The sequence below is a fragment of the Camponotus floridanus genome, unplaced genomic scaffold (assembly GCF_003227725.1).
Source record: "Camponotus floridanus strain SB8 unplaced genomic scaffold, Cflo_v7.5 scaffold1, whole genome shotgun sequence".
In the NCBI taxonomy this organism is placed as follows: domain Eukaryota; kingdom Metazoa; phylum Arthropoda; class Insecta; order Hymenoptera; family Formicidae; genus Camponotus; species Camponotus floridanus.
In genome coordinates, this window is record NW_020229214.1 from 405420 (window position 1) to 424530 (window position 19111).

The 19111-nt window shown below is 34.6% G+C and overlaps 1 protein-coding gene across 2 annotated transcripts in view; it reads right to left on the bottom strand.

Moving 5' to 3' along the window:
- LOC105253377 (hemicentin-1) overlaps positions 1–19111 on the bottom strand; it is a 264693-nt gene that overhangs the window by 64907 nt on the left and 180675 nt on the right. For both annotated transcript variants that reach the window (XM_025405966.1, XM_025405964.1), the window contains exon 4: positions 18925–19086. In XM_025405966.1, coding sequence (XP_025261751.1) covers positions 18925–19086 — 162 coding nt within the window. The remainder of the gene's footprint in view (positions 1–18924; positions 19087–19111) is intronic.

Here is a 19111-nt window from a genome sequence, read left to right on the forward strand (position 1 = left end):
CTTTTTTGCCCTTGCGCTTTTTCTTAGCGCCGCGGAATTTTTCATCCCTCTCGGATGTTTTATAAAGCGTTTGCAGAGCCACTCGATGTAATGAAACGTAACGCTCTTGTTCTATACGATGGAAAATCTCAAAACAAAGTGACTATAAACTTCACTCACCGAGGCGAAAAAAAAGTGACAGTTTCTGTACAAGGCAGAAGTTTCACGTCTCGGGTATCGCAGTCGGAGATATCGAAGATTCAGCGATATCACGATTTATAAGAGATTTAAAAGAAAGCACGAGGTCGCGAAACAGTATTTTTTACGGTTGTAAAATATATTTGTCGTTTGTTATTTCGCCCCCGCGCTAAATTAATCTCCCTGCGAGATTATCGGGAAGAATGTATTGTCTCTCATATATAGAGGAAGGAGGGGGGAGGGGGCGATCGGCGGGGACGGTGATTTACGATAAAGAATATGTCGCGCCAGGCGCAGCGTGAAATATCGTTCCACGTGGTGCAATAAGATCGTTGTAACGAGTGGCGTCTTTCCTCGACGTTAGCGGAGATCAAGGATCCGCCCGTTCGAAAAGTTTCCGCTTAAAACCCTCGACTCGGGAGGGTATATAAAATTGACCTCGCAACAAGAGGGAGGAGAGAGAGAGCTCCCGGGGCGGATGAAAGAAAGATCTGTGAGAAGTTGTCGATACTAAAGGGACGGAGGAGAGACTCGCCCTCGAAGACGCTACCCTGGCGTTGTCCTGGAATACAATCCCGGCAAGTGTATTATGCCTGTCTCTCGTGAATGTATATCGAATGCACAGCGAGCGTAGTCTAAAAGTAATCTTTAAGACGCGTATCATCCTCCCGCTCCTCTGCGTCCTCTGCATCCAGGAAATGGAGTGTCTTTCAAGCGCGTGGCGTGTCTCCTCCGATATTCTCAGCTAACACAACGTTTGCTCTCTACACGCACGAGACGTGCAGCGAGACATTTTTCTTTAATACGACGAGAAAACGTATATAAGTGTATAAGTTATGACAACGTTCACGGACAGCTGCGCGCTCTCTATTCTTGCGAAATATATTTTTTTGCCTCTCGTGGATGGACAATTCTCTTCGTTTTTCGCGTTTTCAAGATTTAATCCGACCGATCGCTTTGATCGAGGCGAGACCCTTTGAATTATCTCGCAACTGCAATATCGCAGTAACACTACATCCGACTAAGACGAGAGAGTCACGTTCAGGAATTTGTTGATAGGGGCAAAAGAAGCGCGACGGAAGATGTTACAGAAGGAAAGGCATTGGCCCGGGATATAACGTGGATTGCAAAGAATGCGTAGTTCGTATTTGAAAGCACGTAGAAGGCTAGATGGGTAAGTGTACGCGAGCATATGTTGTGGAATTGTACCTGCTGTAAAAGAAATTGTCTTCCGTTTTTAAGTCTTAGTAGATACTCCTTTGTGCCGCGTGCTTTTCTGCATGTGTTGCTTTAAGTCAGTCTCCTCATAACAAACAATCTTCGGATATTTCGTGCTTTACTTGCTCGAGAAAAATATTGTATATATTTTGATGTTATAATGGATACACACGCATATGGTGCTATGGTGTATGCATGTATCTTTTTTCACGTGTACGTCTGCACAATGAAAAATAAAATGTTAATTATAATATTTTTTACATGTCCCAGAAAGTCCACCCTAAATTTTATTTTTTAAAATAACTCATTCGTCGTATGTCACTTATTGACAAATTAAAAGTGTTAAATAATTGACATAATATTTTACATTTATTTTTGTTATCGTAACTTGAAGTGCAATGCAAAGATAACATACAAATTAATTAAAAATTACATGAAAAAATAGTTACAATAACTCGTAAGAAATGTTGAGGACATTAACATATAATAGTAATTATTTTAACTTAAATTATTTGTAATAGAAACATTTGATTTTAATAAATTTTATTATTTTATTATTATTTATGTATGTCAAAGTTCAAGATTATTTGAAGATTTACTTTAACTTTTCCTAGAATTTTCGACTGACTTTAAGACATGTTGATCGTTTAAAACGTCATGTTAAAAATACTCAAAATAATATTTCTTTTCTAAGAGACATGTACAAAGTGTCAAGTTATAAAGTTGACATAAATGTAACACATGAAAACGTTATAAAAATAATAACATATAGGTTGTATGTTAATTTTACATTAAAGTACTAATCAAAACGTAGTAACACAAAAAAATTTTAACATATGGACGCACAATTTTTTACTGTGTGTGTATATTATATAGAATATAAATTGTAGAATTTCGTTAAAAATAATTGGGATGATGTATGATTGCTAAAAATTAATAATATAGAGATAAATGTAAAAAAAGAATTAAAACATTAAATTTTTTCAATTCAATCCATTTTCGAATTCTCAACATTTTCGATATAGATATTTCATCCTTTTAAATCATAATTAATTAATTTCATACAGGATGCGAAATATTTTTTCTGGCCTATTAAAAATAACACTTTAAGTGAACTATTATTAACTTGAGAATTATTTCTTGAAATAATTACTTGAGATACTCACAAATATCCGTCATGAATTAAAAAAAGGGCTATTAATAGACTGAAATTGAGATTAATTTTTATTGAATATTATTCATAAACGATATTGCTGCCACGAGCCATTACTACGTAACGTGTAATCAACGTTCGCAGATGTGCCATACACTATTCCACATGCATCCAAACTCGGGGGGAAGTTCCCTCAAAGATTGCTGATGGCAAGTCCGCGGTTGCACCCGGATTTACGGTCGACTAACTTGCTCCGCAGCTTGTAGATCTCGCCCTGCCTGAATTTCCCGGCGTAGTTCCGTCTTAACTCAGCCATATTACATTCAAATGGCCGGATTGCTACATTTAATGACGAGACATTATCGTTCCGAAATGTCTCGAGAAGAAATTCAACGGAACGAGATTGGCCACGTTTATCGAGTACGTGTGTGTTGGTGCGATTTCTGGCTGTGTATAATACAAATGCGGGACGTAACGAGCCTGAATTCGCGAGTTAAATATATTTTACGGGAAACAAGTAGTGTAAAATTGGAATAGACCTCGTTATTGACGATCGAAGAAACTTTGCCAATTAGTATTGTACAGCGAATTTCAACTTTTTTTTTTCCACCAACCGAACAATGCGCGCCCATGTTTATTGATCCAATGCTGCTAATTGTAAATTTGCCAATGAACGTTGTGCTACGTTTTAATCGAATAAGTAACAAAGAAGACCTAATGTACAGAAATCCATTAATTTTAATTTATGACTGTGAAAAAACGCCTTCAATATCGAAATTATAAATCTGACGTTGTACGTTTTTACGGTATTTTTATACTGTCGATAAAATAATCCTTCTCGTATATAAAATTATAATACATTTATTTAGACTACCTGATAAAATAATATATTTAAAAATTGATAAATCAAAAACTACTTTCTCCATTTATATCATTTGTATGAATTCGCATAAAATACCACCGGTATTTCATTTTACAATCGTTGGCAGCCTCTATCTTTTATCTTTCATCGCTCGATGATAACCATCAACTTTTACGATACGATAATAAGCTAAATATTATTCCTCAAAATATCTCGCTAGGAGAATCAACTTTAACAACCGGTTCGTTCGTCGACTTCACCACCAATCATAATTTCTTTCTTTGCCAAGAGCTACGACGGGATATATTATACCGCTGCTCCACAGCACGTTATACAATCTACGTACTTTAAGTTCTGGAATAATGTAACATGGAACTCTCTCGCGTGTTTCATACGCGACTCGTAACGAGGTGTAAAGGCCGCGCCAACGGATGAAACTTCTATCGTCAGGATGACGTTACACGCTGGTTGCAGGCGAAACGAAGACGGAAGCTGCAGATGGAAAGATGGCACGAGGCGAAGAGGAGTGACTTGTGTTTGAGCATCAGATATAAAGGCACTTCGACCCTTTGAACTTCGAAAGTTTCCCCAGAGGCATCTCGAATATACAGGGTGTACCAAAAGGTCGGAAACGATCGAATATTTCATAAACTATGCATTTTAGAAAGAAATGTTTCAGACAAAAGTTGTATGGCTTGAAGGGGACCATAAGATGGTGTTATTGGTTTGATCTTGGAAAGTCGTTTGAAGGTCACGTGAAAGTCACTTTTAATTTTTTGAACGGAACCCCCTATTTTTTTATTACTTATTCTTGTAGTTTATCTCGAGAGCTTTTCAAAATACTATAATAAAGTATTTCTTCATTAAGTACTTTTCGAGTTATGAGGCTTAAAATAATATCTTAATTTTATAACCATAAAATATCCAGTAAAATATTCATTTTTCGATTATCTTACCTTAATACTTTTATATACAAAATAATGAGAAGAATCAATTGATGTAAAGAAAAAATATAGTTGTTCTAAAAACAAATATGTAATTGTTAATTGCAAATTACATATTTTTTGATACACCCTGTATATATACACGTACCCTTACATATCCACCCATATTACGGTACAGCAGCAGCTGGGCCCGAAGAAGCAACGAAGGAAGGACGCAACTTCGGGTGTCTGATAATCAAAGAAATTTTGCCCCGAGGTTTGGCCCGGGGTGTCAAGGTAGCGTTGAAAGTGCCCCCATAACGGTCGATTTATTGAAAAGCTTGATGTCGACCTCGTTTCACTTCGCAGGATCGATATTATCAATTTCGCGCTATAGACGTGAGCAACGACCAGGGACGTAACTACCGTGCTTTCAATCTATCGGGTCAAAAATTTCGGTTTTTTCCGCATTGTTGCGAAGAAATGGATAATAATTGCGAGATATTAGTATGTTTAATCAAAACCAACCGATAAATAATAATTCGGTCAGATGACGTGTTGCAAATTTCCGAAATACGAGCGATTTCTGTTGATTGCATCTCGCTCTCCCGAAAAGGAACGAGGACGAAAATAACGGGATTCGTTACGTTGCACGACAAAGGGTCAACCTTTGCCGGTTAGACTTTGCTCGTTGCTGAGTTACCGTCTTAAAAAGTGAATCTCAGTAAAGCGCAGCGACATAGTGGGATATTGCATCACCGGTTCGGGCCCTTTACGACGAGTCCCAAGCGAACCGGGAACAGAACATGGACGATTAAGGACATTTCGCTAGCTTGGAAGATTCTCTCTCAGGACATTACAAAATCTCTCGTCGGAGACTTGTTAAAGTTAATTTCGCTGCGCGATTCGTGACGATGTACTTTTATAAAATTGAATCGTTCAATATCTTTTAATATCCCAAGTTTCCCCCTTACGTTTTATTAAATATCTTCTAATATGACTTTTGCCATTTTTCATCTCGTGTCGTGATAATTAAAATCTAACGAGCTGCAACCCGGTAGATAAAAAGCTACGAATAATATTAAATTAATTTGCTGACGAGTTTAAATATTAAATGATTCTCTGGTGCTTTCTTTCTTTCGTTCCCTGCAGATGAGATATGTCCTGCCGACTCATTATTCTTTCATTGTAACGTTACACAACGATAATGTGTACTCGCGGAAATTAAAGAATCTCTTTTAGATCTCACACACGCATGCTGTTATCAGCGCAAATTAATCTTATTATCGTAATAAGATTTATGAAGCGTAAATTCTGCCTGATAAAATTTTGTTGTCAGCTAATGTTATTGCATTAACGTAAGCTTGCGTTGGAAACGGTTGTTGTAACGAAATGAAATTCGTTTCTCTCATGCACGCCATTTATGTTAACTGCCGATCATACTTATTTTAATGATTTCTCCTTTTAAAATTAAATTCAAGAGCAACATGTTTAGAATACTAACTTTTGCAATTTTGTAGAAAGCCAATTTGTTTCTTGAATGTAATCCTGACGGTATAATTATTGAATATTATGTAAAGCAAAAATTTTAGAGACTACAAATGCGTATTCATATAAGTACGTATCGCATTTGCATCTTCTGCAATTTTACATAAATTGGAATAACTCTGCGAAAAATAATAGAGAAATTATGCAAATATTTGTTTTTAATCAAAAATAATTATCTTTACATATCAATTTATTTGATCTTGATAGACGTGAATGAATAACTTTCAACAGATAGTTTTATTTAAAATCGGAAAAGTGGCTGGTAAATCGATATCTCTTAGATATCTGTATTAAAATAAACATGAACGTGTTTCACAGGGAATTAAAGCAACGATCGACGCGATCTGTGATCAACAGGTCTTTTATAACCGCTTGCAGACTTAAATAATGCTGGCATTGTCATTAGCTCGTTTTTTCCAGCTTGTTGTATCTTTTTGAACGTTGTTGATCGATAAAACAGTCATGTATTTTTCTCTCTCGCGAGACATTTTAATCTGTCAAGAAACCACAAGATTAAAATATAAGAGAGAGATTATTAGAACCGATAATAATAATTTTTCTTTTTAACCGATATATATTTAAGTTATAATTTTCCATTTGCCATCAGCGACTTCCTCCTTTCCTATTACCATTTTACAGGGTCACAATTGCGCGCAAACTTGAAAGCGCATAACTGTTAATTCTGTTATGAGCCAGGGAAATGTCCGGAACTGCTTATGTCCAACGAGATTTCCGCTGCCTCGAAGAGAGTCTCCGCATCGCAGAGAGTCTGACGGAATATTATAAAATTCAAATGATGTAGTAACTATCATAATTTCACTTCTGAATATTGCGGACCTTTAATGCGCGCTAATATTATATTAAACAACCGGAGAAGATCAGACCGTCAAAGAGCAAAATAGCGTGGGGAATTAGTTATTCATTATTCATTACGACGTTAAAACTCGGCGAACTTTGCTGCCTTCTCGCGATAATAAGTCGCACGGAAAATTAATCATTCATTTTACGTGCAAGAGCTAGTGCGTGATAGTTGTTATTACTATGCGTGTTATTTGCGGAAGCGATAAACGTTTCTTGCGGCGAACTTTTACTTTATCAATTATGCCATAAATTTGCTGTAGATAAAAAAGTCTAGAAAATAATCTTTTTCAACGATAAACATTTTTTTTTATTAAAAAAATGAAAATTACATATGCAGGATTATTAAAATAAAAAAAAACTTCATTATTTGAATTCAATAATAATTATATTACAAAATCGACATGTTTTATAAATTAAAACGTATAAAGTTATAATATCTCTCTTGCGCATTAAATTAACAACATTACATTTCACGTGTGCAAGATATAAATTTGTATATAAAATAATCTTATAAATTTAAATATTACACAAATCTCGCGCGTAATTTCTTGAAAATCACGTTTATCACGGATAAAGATATGGAAATGCTACATTAAATTACGTTGCGATAAAGTCAAATATTAAGTAATTTTTAACTAATTAAGAAGCAAGGAGAAAAGTCTTTTAAAATATTCATACTATTTATCAATAAGCACCGCACGTTCGCGATAAAAAAGTCAATTGTTTCGACATGATAAGCATTCTGTGTCGTTCCCATCGGATTAATTATTCCACGAATCGCTTGTTAAAGATGTCGAAATGATCGTGGCGCGTATAACGAGGCAGTCCGATTGAAAAGTTTAAATTGGCGGCGAGCATGAAAGATTGTCGTGTCGCGGTTACCCTGTAATTTCAAGTTCGCTCGCCCTTTTTTTCGTCCGTGTTCCCTTTATCACTTTTATCGCACGCGTCTCACAATTGAATCAAAAGCGGATTTAATTAGTAACCTTCTACAATCCCGCTTTCTCTCATTAGAGTACAATAAATTTGCGAACGGTTCTATAATTTCGTTAGTTTTCGCGAATCAATATACCAAAGTGACATGTAAATGTATTTGCATTGTCTTTGATAGAATTGTGTCTATAGAGGCTTAATCATGGTGTCGTATCGATGAGGATCCCTTCAAAGTTTAATTTCAAATAAAAAACGATGAGTGAAGAAAATATAAGTTTAAGTGGAGATTTTGTATTTTCAATACCCTTGACATTTCAAACCGATTCATCTAATTTCAGATTAACGTTTCCATGAGATAATTTTAAAATACTAAAAATAAGTGGTATTTTACGTTCCGAGAGTCGCATAATATATAATTTTAATTTAAATTATCGTAATCAAAATTCCCTTTATTAACTTTGTTATAATTTCTCAATTCACAAAATCAATTATATCGGCGATTAAACTTGGAATTTTGACGTCATAGCGTAGTTGAACTCTGTATTTTAATGAACTGTGCGAGAAGAGAACGGCATCGCTTCGCCAAGATAATAGGATAAGATTCCACGTCGCTTTTATCGATCTCGAAACGTTACGTGGCGTTCAAATTTACACTGCCGGCTCGCGATTAAATCGTCCTTCGCGCAAACAGACCGCTCGCTCACGACTTGTCGCCATTGCTCTTCGAATCGATAACTCACGCGTGCTTATAAATTTTTTAGCAATACCCTCGATAATAGGGGACGCAAGAGGACGCATCGACAAGAGGGTATCGCGTCCAAGTAATCGAAGAGTCGAGGGTGCGTCGACGCTCGGGGGCGTCGGGTATTCACAAAAGGTCCGCAAACTCGGAGGAAATTGCTTTCCCTCACTTAACTCAATTATTCGTTACTTTCGCTTCGTTAAAGCGCATATCGCGAAAGTTCTCCCTCTCGCCTCTCCAGCCCTCGTATCATTCCTGCGTCCGAGACGCCGCTAAAATGCGTTATCGTGGATATAATCCTTAACTCCAATCGAGGAAACTCGACCTATCTCTCCCTCCCTCTTTCCCCCTGAGGAAGGAACCCTTCCACCCAGCACTTTCGAGGAGCCATCCAGTAAACTCTCATTCCCTTGTCCCGCGTCGTAATGCGTTTGCGTTACTTAAGTTAGTTATGTCGGTAGTTGCTTGCAGATTAATGCAACAAACGACAAGCGAGTTACGCTAAAAGAAGTTTCTGCCGTTTTATGCTAATACAATGCAATTTTATGCGGCGGTATAAATAGCAGCATGGCGAATAAAATGACGTTTTGCAAAAGTACGACATAATTATAAAAGTTCGAATGTCGACATGCACCATTTACGTTTAGTATGAAATGTGTCGCACAATGGATAAAATACTAGCGTTAAATTCGATCAAATTGAGAGAAATTATTATAATTATCCCTTTACAATTGTGAAATAATTTTGTTTCATTTTCACTTACAAAAAGATGTCATTTTTTTGGAATGAAAATTGCTTGATTTATTCCCGTTAAAATGCAGCTTTAATGTATCACAACGTATCATACTGCTTACAAATCACTTCAGTTTTGTTTTTGAAAAGCTGTCTCATCGGTCTACGGTTATCCGCTTTCGTATTATCATGTTATTTAGGTTACTCGAGCGCGCTAAGTTGTTTACTGGCAGATGTAATGAAGATTGAAGTTAAAACTGGGAGAAAGTTAGAGATGTTCGTTCGTTATTTATGTTAATTCGCTTAGGTTGTATACTATCCTGTTTTTATGCCGTACTAAATATTAAAAAAAAAGTACAGCTAAATATCCTTTTTAAATGACGTTAAAAGAAGTAACGTCAAAAATATATTTTATAAACCAAACTTTTGCTTAATATTTTTCAAATAAAATTATTATAATATACATTGGATGGAAATTAATAGGAAGGCTTACAAACATGATTTGCTTTCATAGGGTTGTCAAAATAAACGCACAGGGAATTTCATTATTTGACATCTTAAATCTATTTTAACACTAAAATCCAATTTAATATTTTTTAAATAAATCTATTTGTATAAAATGTAAAATAAATAATTAATTATTAATTTTTAAGATAAATAATTAAGACATACATTTATATGGATATAAAATATAATAAACCTATAAACATATATGTTAAATTTTTCATTATTCTACTATACAAACTGAATAGTGAGAATCCTCATAGTGAAAATCCTCAATGTTTGTTAAGTAATTATTAATTGTTACACGTACTTTTATTCATATTTGAAATGAAATATGCTTGTTATAGCTTTATTTATTCAAATCAAATATTACTTATACTCAATCTGGAGAGAGAATGTTCAACTATTTATTCGCATATTGATTCTATTATTTTATATCTTACAAATCCATTTATAGATTTAAGATATTAAATAATTAAATAATAAAATTTGCAATTTTTTATTTGTTTATCTTTCGATAAGATCTTTCGACTAGATAAAAACGAATGATATTTTTTTTATAAGCTGATATTCATTAATTTCCATCCAACGTTAATATTTCTCAGCTGATTTTTCATCCGTCGAATTTCCGAGCGTTCGTTCCGATTCCAGTGAAATCGCGTTACCTACGCGTAACATACTGCACGTAGTTATATGTGCTCCAGCTGGCGCGTATATAGGGTGCATAAAAATTCTCTGTCTTGGCGAAAAATTGGCGTCGTGCTTTAGCGGCGACCCTGCCGATCGAAAGTGTGATCAAATTGGATTTTTTTCCTTTCCGAGGGCGACACGATCTACCGACCGTTACACACCATACGGATATAGATTTATTTTGTTCACCACTCCGTTACATGCCCCGAATGTTGATGGGATCTGAAAAACGCCGACGCCTCGGTTTTACAATCGAACGTGGGTTAGTATCGTTTTGTCATAAATAAGTTACGTCAGCTGCAAACGCACTATTCGCAGCATCCATTTCGATTGTGTCGTCATACAGAATAATATGTATAACTGCTTGCAAGAATTGCTGTCTAAAAAAATTTTCACCCACGCTAACGTGACTGATGTTTAATAAAACCTGAATGATTTCCACTTTCCCTGCGAATAGAATTGCATCGAATGTAAATATAAACGATAATACAAATACATTAAAATATATGAATATATTGATTGTCAGAAGATGTGCGATACACATTTATGCAGATGACAGATTTCATATTAAAAAAACACACAAAATTTTCATTAGTTTTATTAATAATTAGAGAGGGTTTTCGAATGTTTATGAATTTATGTTCAAGTGCAAAGCACAACATTTATCTTTGGTACATTATAAAAATTGACAAATCGATATATTATATGTCAACAAACCATAAAAGATTTTGCGGCTAATAATTTATTCAAGTGTGTGTGTAACTCGGTGAACCGTTCCGCAGGTATAAATTCGACAATATTTTTTTTGTCCACACATTGTAAAATAAATCAAACAACTACCCTAACGTTCCTCTCGAAAAAAACCAGCATGTGAAAGAACGTTCCATTTTGAAATTTTCACCGTCACATGCTTTTTTTTACATATCCACATACCAGAACGCAGCATGTATTTCAATTACTCCGTTACAATATTCGTGTATAGACGGAATTTGTAAGCGCGTGCATAGTTTGACTGTATAATTCTATTGACATAGAGATCAGCCTTGTTAAATACCAGTCATGATCGATATCGCTTTTTGACATTCACGATTGCGTTTTGCTATAACTTTTTAATATTTGGCTTTATTCCTTTAAACATCTTTCTCGCAGTCATAATTTTTCCAATTGAAAACCCGTTAAAATAAAATTAAATCATGAATAAAGATGCGTTATTTATTTTGTAAGCCCAAACGCATAATCCCTATAAAAATTCCCTTTTAATCTCGTTTGGAATTCCACAACAATATTTTGAAGTATCAGAAAATACGCAATGCAAAACCATATGATAAAATTGCTTGCGCTTAAAAATATTTCCAAGTCATCGCTTCATATGCAAAGTGAATATCAAATATTGAACTAGGAATAATTTCAGCTTCAATTTGCACGAAATATCGATCGCCCCGCTTTCAATCTCAAATGTATAGAGCCTCCTTTATGTTTCATAGTGCATCTACTTTATTAGCAAAATTATTATGCGTGCACTCGCTCGCTTCAACAGGACAGGCTCCACGCAACTATACTCTTCCTATCATAAATTTTCAGCACGTAGCAGTCCGCACATGTGTGTTGTCCGTACGCGCCGAAAGTTCCTACTGCGAAAATATGCAACGGTGGTACGAGCTTAATTAAACTCGGCACGTTAACCGAACCATTAATTTTCTGTTAATGCGAGAACCCTCTAGGTTCCGTATGCTAGATTCTGCGTTGCCGGACCGGAGATGAAAGTAGTGGATTAATTCTTACGGATATATATTGGATGCACAAGTCACATCGAACAAGTCGCGAACAAGTTGAGCATTGAAAGCTTAATGAGCTTTCTTGGAGCTTAATGATGTTGCCAAGCTTCTTTCGCAACCCTCATTTCCGCGAGATTTATTTATCGTTATAAGAAGTCGATTATGATGGCTTTGGAAGCATTAGCGCACATTGAAATGATGAGAGATTAAGGCTGCGGAGATAATTGAAGATTGAAAAATCCGATCCATCTCTAGCTTCGAAATAATGCATTAACCGAATTATGAGCAATTAGTATAATTGAACATTAAAGCGCACTGATGTTTCCTACATTCTGTCTAATAATTTTACATTAGTAAAAAATTGCATCCGCATGTTAAAATTTTCTTGTGTTTTGAGTAGTACTTTAAAATTAACAACCTATGCGTTATTATTTTTATAACGTTTTCATATGTTACATTTATGTTTACAATTTTATTTGTATTTGTATTTATTTGTATTTACAATTTTATAACTTGACACTTTGCATGTGTCTTTTAGAAATAGAATATTTTGAGTATTTTTAACATAATTATTTTAACATGTCTCAAAGTCAAACAACATTATTTCGACATATCTCAAAGTCAGTTTAACATTCTAAGAAAAATTAAAGCGAATCTTGAAATAATCTTGAACTTTGACATACAAAAATAACCAAATTTATTAAAATCAAATGTTTCTATTATAAATAATTTAAGTTAAAATAATTACTATTATATGTTGATGTTCTCAACATTTCTTACGAGTTATTGAAACTATTTTTTCATGTAATTTTTAATTAATTGTATGTTATTTTTACATTCCACTTAAAGTCACGATAACAAAAATAAATGTAAAGTATTGTGTCAATTATTTAACATTTTCAGTTTGTCAATAAGTCAATAAGTAACATACGACGAATGAGTTATTTTAACTTAAAGTTTAGAGTGGACTTTCTGGGACATGTAAAAAATGTTATAATTAACATTTTATTTTTTACTATGTACGTAGATTAATTCTTCAAAATAATCGAAATTGTTTCGATTATAAATAATAAATAATATTATTATAAATAATAATTCCCTAATATTGCAATAATTGAAGTAATAATACATCTTCTCATAAGAGATGATTCGCATAAACAATAATTAAAGTCAATTAAAGTCTGATTAGTTTAGGGAAATGGCTCACAGAAGGATATCTACGTAATCGACGATCGACTCGCGGATTAACGAATATCGTGGAACCGTTCGCATTTTAATCCCAGGGAAAGTAAGATATCGCGCGGTGCCTCTCGCCGGGTGTAAATCCCTGAGCTTCGCCACGAGATTAACTGCCAAATTTGACCTCCATCAAGGAATATCAGAATCTCGGTTTCGCAGCGCGGACGAGCGGGCAGGAACTTATCCCGAAAGCTTAACGAGTCCTACGATCGCGGCTACGTGCATTTCGTCGAGACGGGCCAGGATGAGAGAAAGTACTTATCTTGAGCGCCAAAGGGTCTTCTTCGCGGCGTATGTCCCATAAGCGACCCACTTTCTCTGTATAAGTGTGGGTAGTAGGTAGGTATAAACCAATCCCAGCTGCGGCTAAGATGAAGCTTGCGATAAGCGCGAAACGAGCTTTCCATTACTTCTCCGAAGGCGCGTAAAAAGTTAAGCACCTTGACTTACGTACTGTGTAACAACTCAAGGCCCGCCTTAATTAATTTCTTTTTACAGTCGCGGCGAGGCTGCCGGACGCGTAATTAAACCTGGCATTTAATACCCTCGCTACTCTCGGCTTGTATATTGTCGATATAATCGCAGTAAAGATAGCTTCCCGACGTTGCGCAATATTTTTCGGCCGCTTTATCCCACGATAAGCAAGAGACACCGTCCTGTTGTATTCAATCGTTAAATACAAAAGTGATGGGGATTTAAAGCTGAAATACGTCTCGATGTATCTTTCCGATAAATACATACCTGGCAACAAAATGCGAGAGAACTGCAGAAAACATTTGCATTTACAGGAGCAGTAATGTTCGGGGATGCTTTAATTATATTTAATTTATATTTTAAATATTATACGATCCATTTACGTGGAATAGTGAGGAAAATTGAAATTTGTTGTATTTCAAGTTGTACGTGAAATCATTTCTGGCGGGTAGGATGTGATGCAAAATTTTAAATGTATTTCTATAATCCGCCTTAGAAAATGTAATTTATTACACTCTAATTACATCGCGCAAATATCGAAAAATAAAAGTTCTAAATTCCGAAAAAATTTCATAGAAAGTTCATGTATATAAATTTCCTTTTTTTTTTAAATTTCCCTTCTTTAGATATACATTTATACATACATACATACATATATATATATATATATATATATATATATATATATATGTATAAAGTGATTCTTAATAAGTGCGAAAAATTTTAGATGATTCTTTGTCGAAAATTAAAGGAGATTTTTCATATTTTCCCTCTGTTACACTTCTTCAAAAATGGGGGGTAAAAATTAGGTTTTTAGGTTTTTATTATAATTTTGTTCTTGTTCCAATTTTGTCAACATTTACTCTAATTTCATTTTTATTTTAAAATTTAACTTCTCGTAATTCGAAATCTATGTTATTTAGCATCGTGCTGCGCACGATAACATATTTTTTTTTTTTTCTTGAAAACTACTGATTTTATGAAAAAAATTAAGGAAATAAAAAATTTCTAAATAAATCAATCTTTTTAATGCATATTTTTAAACGATCATATTCCGGTCTATTAAAAAGTTCTAATAAAAAATTGAATAAGGATTGCTAGTTTCAGCCCCTTATAACAATATGGGAGACTGAAAAAAATATTAATAAATAACCTTTTTTACTAATAGAAAATATATACCTAATTTCATTTCTTTAACTTGTTCCAAATTTGAGAAAAAATAAAAATCTAATTTTTACCCCCATTTTTAGAGGAGTGTAATTCTACAGGGAGGGATGTAGGAATATATGAAAAACTCCCCTTAATTTTCGACGAAGAATCATCTCTTAAAATTTTTCACACTTATTAAGAAACGTCCTGTATATACATCATTATCTTATCAGATTTTCCGCGACACTTTAGTGAATGCACGACCGAGTCTGATGCACGACGACGCGAGAAAATGTTTCGGAAGGTAAAACCGAAACCGGTTATCAAGAAGGTTTTTCACGTAAACACATCTACTCACATGTATACACGTATACATTACCCGTTCTCTCACTTTTACCGCAGACATTGCTGCAGCGAGCTTTCGATTACTCGTAAAGCTTTCCAACGTTCCGTCTTCAATTACACTTAATCGTGGCCGCAATAAAACGGTCACCGCAGTATATCTGTCGTTCGCGATAGCTGTGCTCGATGCTTTTCGCGCTAAAATGTTTTCTACGACAAAGATAATGGGACTCACTAGAGAGCCTCCTATTTCTTTGATGCTCTTTACTAAGTCTATCTTGATTTATACGATTTATCTTAAAAAGATTATTCAAGAGCGATTGCTGTTGCAAGAATGCTTCGTGAGAAATATCAAATGCGACCAATATGCAACATGTTCGTGCGACGAATCGAAGATGTCTCTAAAAGTGCATGCAACAGCTTGATCGACAACCGAACTGTCAAAGTACTGTAACGCGACAAACTTTCGGGGGAGCGTTCCTTGCAAACTTGGAAAATAGTTGTTTCATCTTGTTTCCTCCCATGATTTTGCTTTATTCTATTTATGTAAAATTTATTTATACACAAATCTTGATCTACTCAATCTCTGCAAGATAGATTTACTCGCGTAAATCGTGGATATTCTCGCTTATATATAACGTATATTTCTTTACGTATCAGTCTCTAAATATAATTTAATATTTACATGCAAGAATTATGCGGGATATTGAAGGAACGCAAATCATCATAATTTATGGAACATGACGTCGTGGATAATAAACTTTGACATGATACGTTATCGGGATGCTTCAGACGTTTCATCGCATCTCTGATAATTTCTAATTATAAGCCACGCAAACTATCACGAGAGCGTTGAACGGACGGCACTCACCCCGTGCTGGCCAGAAACACACACCTATGCATTATCGACCTTATGACAAAGTGATTACCATGCTCAGTGCATAATGAAGTGCCGAGAGTTGCATTGCGGCCATACAACCACACCTATCGTTTATCCACATTCGTTCTCCTCTTCCCCTTGTCGCGACCTAATAAATAGAACGTCGTCATGCATTCAACAACAGCCGTTGAATATAGTTGAACAGTCATCGATCTTTTTTCGAATCACAGCTCCTCGTATATTGTTTCGTATTCGATTTATCTTACACCTGTTATATGATTCGAAATCGTGAGTCATAACAGGAAAATGGATTTTAGTTTAAAATTGATTGTCTGGTATAAATTACAACGTACAAAACGAAAAAAAGTATCAGATTAATTGGTAAAGCTATATTTTGAAAGAAAATTTAGGTTCATACTCGAATGGTTAAATTATCTATTTTAATTAATTCATTATTATATAAGTGTAACTAGCCATTTTATTTTTGTACCTTCATTCGCGCTTCAATTATTAAATTACAAAGGTACAATCTAAATTTCAATGTTGTAATCGGCTTTTGATATTATGTTGTACACATTGAATACTTATTAATATCCATTATTGTATTTCTGTTTAATAATTACGTATTTTCGTTATTCCATAATAAATTCAATTTTTGGTAATTATTCTATATATCATTTTGCTCTTCTAATGCATTAAACGTAATATTTGTATCTATATTACCACGAATATTTTATTACATTTTACAAATTTGAATAAATGCCCGATCTTTGTAATAAGAAACTCGATCAGATCGGTTCTCTCGTAATTTTTTTTAACTGATATACAGTACAAAATAAATATATTAATTATAACATTTTTCACATGTCCCAGAAACTCAAAATTTTAAGTTAAAATAATTCATTCGTCATATGTTACTTATTAACAAATTAAAAATGTTAAATAATTGACACAATACTTTACATTTACTTTTGTTATCGTGACTTTAAGTGTAATGTAAAAATAACATACAAATTAATTAAAAATTACATGAAAAAATAGTTACAATAACTCGTAAGAAATGTTGAAGACATTAAAATATAATAGTAATTATTTTAACTTAAATTATTTGTATTTGTAGAAACATTTGATTTTAGTAAATTTAATTATTTTTCTATGTCAAAATTTAAGATTATTTGAAGATTCACTTAAACTTTTCTTACAATATTAAACTGACTTTGAGACTGTTGATTGTTTAAAATGATTATGTTAAAAATACTTAAAATAATATTCCATTTCTAAGAGACATATACAAAGTATTAAGTTATGAAGGAGACATAAATGTAACACATGAAAACGTTATAAAAATAATAACATGTTGTGTTCAATTTTATATTGAAGTAGTAATCAAAATCAATTTTACATTGAAGTACTAATCAAAACGTGGTAACGCAAGAAAATTTTAACACATGGACGCACCATTTTTTACTGTGTATTATTAATTTTCATAAAATGTGCGACGCGCAAAGAACACTGTTCCGTCTCACAGTCATTAAATTTACTCGCGCTTAAATTTTCTTCGCGAAGTTTACTGAAACTGACGGACAATGATTTCAAGATGCTGTTCGGAGCAAGAGATCGGGGAAAGTATGTAACGCGGAAACGAAAGTTCTGCAAGTTCGCCGGTAAAAGTTTCGCCGCGGGGCGAATATTCGCGCCCGAAATTAACATAAGAGAGAAGCCACCTTTGCTATCCAGAACCTGAGTCCTCAGTAGTCGAAACTTTAGGAAGGATCAGAGATTACCGCAGGAGATTTGCTCAACGGCGAGCGCAAGCTCGGCATTGTGTCTCGTTATTCACGCTGTCCGATTTCTTTCGAGCTCACACGTATCCGCCGACTCGTGTTTGCCGTTCCATTAGCCGGAAAAATGTATGAAATGCAGGAAAAACGTACCCGGCTTATCCGCGCTGCTCGCGAATTTATGTGTTAGTGCCCGCCGTCACGTTTAATTATACCACCTAGTGATGTGACGAAAAAATTCTCTACGTTTATATCCAGGTAGATATAAAATCATTTCATCTCTCTCCCTATTAAAGTGGATTTTGCAGCATTTTTCATGATATCTCTTTCCGTTTTCGGCATTTTGAATTTAAATGCCGCACATATGTTGCGATATTTCGTATTTAAAATTAATATTTTCACTTTTTGCTTAATAATTATGGAATATTAAATATCGGTTACGTGATAAAAGAATATTAAATGTACCATGCGATGCATTAGGTATCGAATATACGTCGACATTTAATGCCAAATTGATAATGCGTACGTTGCGGTGTACATAATCAGCAATGTTTGGAATTATTGATAGGAGGATTTATTACTCTCGTTGCACATATCCCACATAAATCACCGATCGCCTTCACATAACGCGTATTATTGAAATATACATCCGAATTAAAGATACTAATTTGCATGTTGTAGCACAAAGGCGTGTTTCCTGTTCATGCTGCGATCAACGATCAGGAACAATAGACCGCAGGTCAGCTTGAATACGGATCGGATCGATTCGTCAATTTTGTGAAAAAATTAAGAGGAGAAACAGCGATCGATTAAAGCGGCAAATAAAGTGGCCAAGCGAGTAAATAGCACATCGCGATAAAAGTCGGAAAAAAATAAAAGTCGTTGAAATGCACTGAATTAATTAATTCGTAACAAGGCTGTTCGTGCCAAGTTCACGTTACCTGACACTCGTATGTCCCGTTATCTCTGTCCTGGACGTATTTTATTTGAAGAGTCCAATCGTCCGAGCCTTCGGGATGCAGCACTTGAAATCGCTCGTCGTTCGTGTATGTGAACATGGAGCTCGTTAAGACATGAAAATCACGTCGCCGGATCCACGATATCTGAAACACAATAATCGATTGACGG